Source organism: Spinacia oleracea, chromosome 5 (assembly GCF_020520425.1).
Source record: "Spinacia oleracea cultivar Varoflay chromosome 5, BTI_SOV_V1, whole genome shotgun sequence".
Classification (NCBI taxonomy): Eukaryota; Viridiplantae; Streptophyta; class Magnoliopsida; order Caryophyllales; family Amaranthaceae; genus Spinacia; species Spinacia oleracea.
The window spans coordinates 27,177,132-27,183,528 of record NC_079491.1 but is presented as its reverse complement, the minus strand read 5'-3'; the positions used below and the strand labels follow the sequence as shown (position 1 = coordinate 27,183,528).

General features: G+C 34.1%; 1 protein-coding gene across 1 annotated transcript; it reads right to left on the bottom strand.

The window, feature by feature from the left end:
* Window positions 1–352: 352 nt before the first annotated feature.
* On the bottom strand, window positions 353–2,426 carry LOC110799428 (uncharacterized). The gene is made up of 4 exons (XM_056829461.1): window positions 2,237–2,426; window positions 1,371–2,179; window positions 740–1,024; window positions 353–646 (listed from the first exon to the last, which is right to left on the bottom strand). Exons 1-4 carry the CDS (start codon window positions 2,424–2,426, stop codon window positions 353–355), a joined length of 1,578 nt encoding a protein of 525 aa, XP_056685439.1.
* Window positions 2,427–6,397: the final 3,971 nt, after the last annotated feature.

Sequence of the window (6,397 nt, the reverse complement as noted above, 5' to 3'; positions counted from 1 at the left end):
TGGAGATGAGGACAAGTGAAATGGAAAGTGTTTTTCATGAAAAGTCAAGTCTCTGGTAACAACAGTTTTGTTTGTGGCTAGATTAAGAACCTTGCAGGCCTTTTGTTGGGGAGGATAGCCAATGAGAACACATGGGTGTGCTCTAGGATCAAATTTTGATCTGTGTACCTTGGGAGTTGTCATGTAACAAAGAAAACCAAAGACCTTTTAAGTGGGAGAGATCTGGTGGTGTTTCGAATAGGTTTTCATAGGGAGTTGTAAACTGAATACTTTTGAGAGGCATCCTGTTGATCAGGTAAGTTGCAGTTAAGATACAATCACTCCAAAATCTGTCAGGAAGTTTGGATTGAAACTACAAAGCCCTGGCAGTTTCTAGTAGGTGTTTGTGTTTTCTCTCCACAACATCATTTTGTTGTGGTGTATGACTACAACTCTTTTGATGTAAAACACATTTTCTAAGTAGTAATTGTTTCATTTCTCCTTCTGTCAGATCAGGAGCGTTATTTGACCTAATGGTTTTGATAGAAGTTCCAAACTGATTTTCAACATAGGACAAAAATTGAGTCATAATCTGTACAGAATCAGTTTTGCTTTTCATTAAATGTGTCCATGTCATTCTTGTGTAGTCATCTACAACGGTGAGAAACTAATAACATCTTGATGAATCAAATACAGAATAAGGCCCCCACACATCTATGTGTAACAACTGAAAAGGTTCTGTAGTTTTAATACTACTGACTGAAAATGGAAATTTAGATTGCTTAGCAAGAGGGAAAATCTGACAGAAACACTCTGCTAAACATCCCTTAACATCAATCCCTTTGATGTTCTTTATTTTTCCAAAAGAAACATGTCCTAGTCTAAGAAGCCACAGTTTAGCTTCTTCAATAGAAGTGAAGCAAGCACTTGACAATGCAAAATTATTTGAGGTAGACTTGCAGACAGATCCCATGAGGTTCTCATTCAAACTGTAAAGACCTTTGTTCAACTTAGCAAGCACAGTATGCCTTTTCTTGGAATGGTCCTGAATAATGCATTCATTATCATTGAAGGAGACAGAAAAGTCAGCATCATGACAAAGTTTTGAAATAGAAATAAGGTTGAATTGAAACCTTGGGACATGCAAAAGACTTTTAAGGATGATATTGTCTCCTAAGGGAACAAGAACTATGTGTTTTTGAATGTTATTTGTCAATAAGAGGTTCAAGACTACTAAACATGCTCAAATCTGAACACATATGGTCACTTGCACCACTGTCTAATATCCATTTTTTCTTGAAATTAGATAAGAAACAGAAAGTACCTTGACTTTGGGAGCTAGTTGCTAAGCTAAGAGAGCTACATCCATGAGCCTCAACTTGGTTAGGAACCTGATAAGTATTGAGATGCTTCATCAATTGATTGTATTGCTCCTCAGTGAATGTGGCATGAACAAGACTAGTTTCTTCTTGTGCTGATTTCTCAATAGCATAGGTTTCTTCCATTTGAACAGCTGCTGCAACTCTTTTACCTTTACCTTTAAAATCCTTGGGATACCTATGCAGCTTCCAACACTTATCAAATGTATGGTTTTTCATCCTACAGTGCTCACAAAACAAGTTGTTTCTAGTATTGTTCCTTGATTGTCCTCCAGAATATGTGTTTTGACTGTTAGAACTGGAACTGTACTTGTTGTCAATAAATTTCATGGCAGTGAACACAATTGACTCTGAATTCATATGGCCTCTATTATTCTGCACCTCTCTTTGTTGATCATGTTGAAGCAACAGACCATATGCTTTCGAAATAGTTGGTAGAGGATTCATCATGAGAATTATGCTCTTAGGATGCTCATATTTCGAATTGAGTTTCATCAAGAACTGAATCAACCTTTGATTCTGCTGAGACTTAAGTAGTTTCTGAATAAGTGTGCAGCAACAGCTAGTGCAAGAACAAGAAGTCAAGGGATCTAGGCCATCAAGTTGATCCCACATCAGCTTGATTTTAGTAAAGAAACTTGATATCTCCTCATCATCATCTTGATTAAGATTATATAACTTTAATTGGATGGAAAACAACTGAGATCCAGAAGATTGACATAACCTGTCTTCCAAATCAAGCCATATTTCCCTTGCTGTTTTCAAATACAAAACACTTCTTGCAATTGAAGGCTCGAGAGATGCCAGAATCCAAGAAATCACTAGATCATTACATCAAGTCCAGATTCTGTAATTTTGAGAGTTTACTGATGGTTGACTTAATGATCCATCAACGAAGCAAAGCTTATTTCTAGCTGATAATGCAATAACCATGGAGCGTTTCCAGTCATTGAAACACTTTCCATCAAAGACTATGCTTACTAATTTTGAAACATTAACATCATTGTTGCTAAGAAAATATGCGGAATTAGGATTGAGAGAAGGATCAGTTGCTTGATCAGCATGCATTTTGATTCAAAATCAATAAGAAACAATTCCAGAATTCAGATCTAATTACCAAGAATTTTGTTGAAGGAACGATTTGGAGATTATCCTGCACTTAAAGATCAAGATAAATTTCAGCAACTTGAAGAAATTTCAGCAAGATCAGTTGATCTGCTCTGATACCATGTCAGTTTTCATGTTCTTAACATGAAACTTAATAGAGAGAATGTTAAAGCATTGAGAGAGAATGAAAGATTTAGAGAGGAAAGAATAGAATTGTATTGATTGAATGAATAATATTACAGCAACTAAGGCTATATATACAACTGATTACATGATGTGTGCTAACCAATAAGGAACGATCTAGAAGCTAGGATCCAATCAGGATCATTTATTTGTACACCTAAGCTGACTATTACAAGGTGGATCAAGTAACAGAATCTCTAACAAACTTCCGTGAATATAGGGGTGTTTGTTGAGCATGTTTGCTTCTAGAATCATCCACTGCATTGCTGACTGCATGACCACGCAACACCTTGGATGTATTGGACTTGGCTGGTTCTGCAGAAGGTAGTAAACCAACACCTGCAAAAGAATATAAACCAACAACTAAGGCATTTATACATGTCATAATATAGAAGGAAAGATTATCAATGTAAAAAATAAAATAGAACACCAAATAAAATACATAAAGAACAAAAAGTAACATATTAGAAATAACACCTATCATCTCCGAGTGTGGGTTGAAGTTTGTTTTTCTTTTGTTTAGGAGTGATGATAAGCATCAGAAACTGATCTTGACAGGAGTTGGGGCAACATAGTTTCCACTTGTAACTGTTTGGGCAAAAGCAAGTTGACTAATGTAAGAAGCGAAGCCCTATTATTCTTGGTACTTTCTTTATACCCTTTTATCTTATCTCGTGTGTTTTGCTACACCTTTACTTGCCAATTGGCTCTTACGGAGTTTATATATTTTCTTGGCCTTTTCAACTCCCTTTTTCTCTTTTTTAAGTAAAATTAGTTTTTGGACTGGGACGATACCCCGGATTGCTACATTAATAACTTCACATTTAGTTAGATTTTTTTTGTAATAATAACATGAAACATGTCATGTCCTAGTGGTATAAGCTTTATTGTTTAAATTTAAGGTTGGGGGTTCAAACCTTATACAAACCATGTTTAACATTTTTTTATGTATATGAAAATTACATTGAGTGAATGACTCGTAAACAGAGCGCCACGTGTCACGCATGCTTTCTTATAAACGATTTTTAATATATAGTATAGATAGATAGATAGATAGATAGATAGATGTGGTTACGTGATACAATGATAATTATGATTTTTTTTTTGTTTTTTTTAGGGAACTTATGATTTCTTCTTCAATCTCTTGTAACATGTTGCTTAGTTGCACCATCGAATGCCTAGTTTCAATTTATAATGTTATTGTGTAGGGAGAATGAGACATCGAGGAACTGTGATCGACTGGATAACAAATGACAAAACAAATCTTCTCCTAAAATCGATGTATGGGAAAAATAAGAATGTTTATTATTTTATTTTGATACCTGAGTATGGAATTTGTAAATAATGTTTTTGATTAGTCTTAATTATGAACAGGCTGATGACTTATTTTGTAATATCCAGCCACATGTTTTTTGTTTTCCTTAATACAAAACTAGAGTTTCCTTTATTTAAATAAATTATGACCTAACAAGGTGATTTGAACCATCCATAATTGGGATATAAACAAATGACCTAACAATGTGATTCATTTTACCCCACTCCTATGATCTTGATTCAAACTATCCTCAATTACGGAGTATTTTGTACTCCCTTCCCTTCGTCTCTTTTTGTTCTTTACGTATTTCATTTTGTTCATTACATTTCCTTTTATATTACTCCGTATCACATAAATGTTTTAATATTCTATCAAATTTGTGTTCAATGATTATTTTAACCAATAAAATTCATTGGGAATTTAATCTTTCTCATTTCCCCAAAGTCAATTTTTTTTTATAAAATTGAAAACATTATAAATAAAAGTAATTATTTTGTTTAAATAAAAAAAATAGAGAAATCTGAATTCACATTAAGTAATCGTTAAATCGCGTGCATAATAACAAACATAAAGAATAAAAAGGGACGGATGTAATATTTATAACTACTCCCTCCGTTTCTTTTTGTTTGTTACGTATTTCTTTTAGGGTATTTCACAATGTTTGTTACGTGCGAGAATCTTTCCTTTTATAAAATTATTATACTACGAAGTATCATTTTTTGTCCCATCTTTTAATTATAATTGGTCCAATTTTTTTAGGGGCTTACTATTTACCGCCCCATATTACTCAAAACCGCCCCATTCATTTACCTATGTACGTACCCTCCTTTATTTACCCCCCTCATTTACCCTCTTACCTTCCCACCCCAAATCTAACCACCACCACCGTCCACCACCGCCGGCCACTACCTCCGACCACCACCGCCACCATCACGTCGTCGGCGACAAAGTGGCAGAGTCTTCACAAGAGGGTTTTTTTTGTCCAGAATTTTTTAGAAACTTATGCATTTTTAGTTTGTACCATGGTACATGCTTATGAATTTTAAGATTGTACCATGGTACAGACTTATGAGTTTTTAGCTTCGACCATGGTATTGACTTATGCAGTTTAAGCTTGTACCATGGAAGGAGCTAAAAATTCATAAGCTTGTACCATGGTACAAGCTAAATATTCACAAGTCTATATTATTTAAAGTTTTGATTTGTTGTTGCATTTGAATTAATGTAATCGGAAAAAAAAATAGAGACTTATGAATTTTTAGCTCCTTCTATGGTACGGGCTTATGAATTTTAAGCTCCTTCCATGGTACAAACTTAAATTGCATAAGTCAATACCGTGGTCGAAGCTAAAAACTCATAAGTCTGTATCATGGTACAAACTTAAAATTCATAAGCCTGTACCATGGTACAAGCTAAAAATGCATAATTTTCTAAAAAAAATTCCGGACAAAAAAAAGTACTCTTGTGAAGACTCGGCCATTTTGTCGCCGACGACGTGATGGTGGTGACCGGAGGTAGTGGTCGGCGATGGTGGCCGGAGGTGGTGGCTGGTGGTGGTGGGAGAGAATTGGAAAGTAAGATTAAGTAAGGGTACTAATGGAAAATAAGGGAAAATAGTGGGGCGATCTTAAGTAATATGGGGCGGCTTTTAGCGCTCCACTTTTTTTAACTCATTAAATTTCTTTATAATTCCCAAGTATGTTAAGTTAGCAATCTTTGTGCTTTTCCATTATTGGTTCATTTTGATAAATAAAACAATCTTATTGGTTGTTGTGATGATTAGTAGATTGAGATTTTACTTGAATTTATTTTTTTAATAAAAAAAACGAATCTTTATTATACGTTAATAAACGTGTAAAAGTCCAAACATAACAAACAAAAAGAAACGGAAGAAGTAATTAAAGTAGATCATAGTGACATCCAATTTGCGCAGAACTTTCAAATTTCAACTCAGGAAATTTCAACAGATAGCTTAAACATATATTCATGAAATTGATAATGACAGATCAAATTGATTATCTTATCTTTGCCAACCTAACCGTTATTCTATGCGTTATGGTCACAATAATGGGGACAATTGAGAAACTGTAGTAAAAAGTATATTAACTGAATTAATATAGTAGTACGAAGTATAAGATAATGGCCTGTGCAAACTCTTCTCGTACAATGGCAAAGTGATCAAAGCTAGTGATGGAGCAAAGGTTTTGTTAATGCAATCATATAGTTCTTTTTCTTTTATTTTAGTTGACACCTTTATTTAGGTACTTTTGTCTACACAATTTTTTAGACTTATTTTTTGCCATATTTGTTCTCTTTTAATTTCAATGTTTTGATAATTAATAATTCTTACAATATACTTTGGCCATTTTTGGTGGTTTATTCGTAAGTCAAAATGTAACTCAGATGGAACTCATTATAAGAATGGGATGAATTG